Here is a 1,455-nt window from a genome sequence, read left to right on the forward strand (position 1 = left end):
GTTCTTACCTCTATATTATTTTATCTTTTTTAAAGTTATCCGTAATAATTTTGTTCTTAGATAAAAATGTAACAAAATAATAGTTTGTAGGAAAGTTGGCAAAAAAGGTTCCTTTTTATCCTGTGGACAAAAAAAAGAATTAAAGTACCTGTGACATGCTTTTTTGTACAAATACAAAAGTAGGGAGAAAACATATCATTATTTAGGAAATTTGGTATAACACACATTGTTTTACTCATTTTGTCACACAACTGGCATCTTTTTGTTTTAAACCAGGTGCGGCTGAATGTCTGTTCATCTCTGTGGCATGAATTTTTCTTTTACCATGTGTTATTAATGTTATATTTCCACTAATATTTATCACAGTAATTTGAAGTCACAGACAACTTAACCTCTTAGTGCACAGACTATAGTCCCAAAAATACAACATGTCAGATTCAGAACAGTACAAACCATGTTGGTTTTATGAAGCTGGTGTGAATATCTGCTCGTGTTTAGCTGCCTGTGTGATTCTGCAGCAGCGGTGTGAGGAGCTGCGTTCAATCTGGAGAAAACAAAGACGTCACTGTTTGAACCCATTTGTTGCAAATAAATATCTAATCCGATTACAGATTCTCATTTTAATTAAATCAGGTGCATATTTGTGTAAAACTTTTGTTGTATGTGCTTTTTTTTTCTCGCATGTATATTCTGATTTTTTTTTTTAATTGTCTGCATTCTCTGGTTGTCTGACAAAGTCGAACATCAGCAGTTCTTTGGTCTCAAAACTGCCAGAAAGAAACTAGAGATTAATTCAATCATTTCTGTTTTTCATCGGTCAAATGGTCAAGTTGAAAGGAAAGAAGTCTGATCTCAGCTGCGTGGTTTTGCGGTTTTTTGGCTCTGACGTGTTTCCCGGCCTTCTGTTGCAGAGCTGTGGGATCTCTGTGGAGTTCTGCAGCCATATTGTGAGAGCGTTTTCCATCAGCACGAAGAAGACCAGAGTGGAGCGCGCTGAGGAGGCCCTGGCTCACATGGGCAGCTCTGTAAGTTACATTTTACAGCTCATTGAATTTACAACATGAACTGGTGTGATTGTAAAAATTATTTGTCATCCTGGTAATAAAAAAATATGTTGGCAGCAATAAATAAACGTTTTACACTTTGTCAGCTGCTGAAAATCAGCTGTAAACCTAAACCCAGTTTATGAACCTTACGTTAAGTAATGTTTGCTTCTGTCTTGGCCAGGGGTGGGCAGTCCTGGTCCTCGAGGGCTGCAGCCCTCATTGTTTTATGTTTTTCCCTGCTCCAACACACCTGATTCAGTCACTGAATTACCTCTTCCAAGTTCTGTAGTATGGAGCACCGAAACTGACATAATTAGAAATAAAAGCAGAAATATATAAATTAACCGCTAAATACATAAATACATTTAAAATGCACTAAATAAATTTTAAAAAGAACTTTACCTCATGT

General features: G+C 36.4%; 1 protein-coding gene across 1 annotated transcript in view; it reads left to right on the forward strand.

Annotated features, from left to right (window-relative positions):
• The window catches only part of npc1 (Niemann-Pick disease, type C1), a 19,397-nt gene that overhangs the window by 15,299 nt on the left and 2,643 nt on the right, over positions 1–1,455 (forward strand). Inside the window, exon 23 of the mRNA XM_014029254.1 lies at positions 912–1,025. Coding sequence (XP_013884708.1) covers positions 912–1,025 — 114 coding nt within the window. The remainder of the gene's footprint in view (positions 1–911; positions 1,026–1,455) is intronic.

The sequence above is a fragment of the Austrofundulus limnaeus genome, unplaced genomic scaffold, assembly GCF_001266775.1.
Source record: "Austrofundulus limnaeus strain Quisiro unplaced genomic scaffold, Austrofundulus_limnaeus-1.0 Scaffold6, whole genome shotgun sequence".
In the NCBI taxonomy this organism is placed as follows: Eukaryota; Metazoa; Chordata; class Actinopteri; order Cyprinodontiformes; family Rivulidae; genus Austrofundulus; species Austrofundulus limnaeus.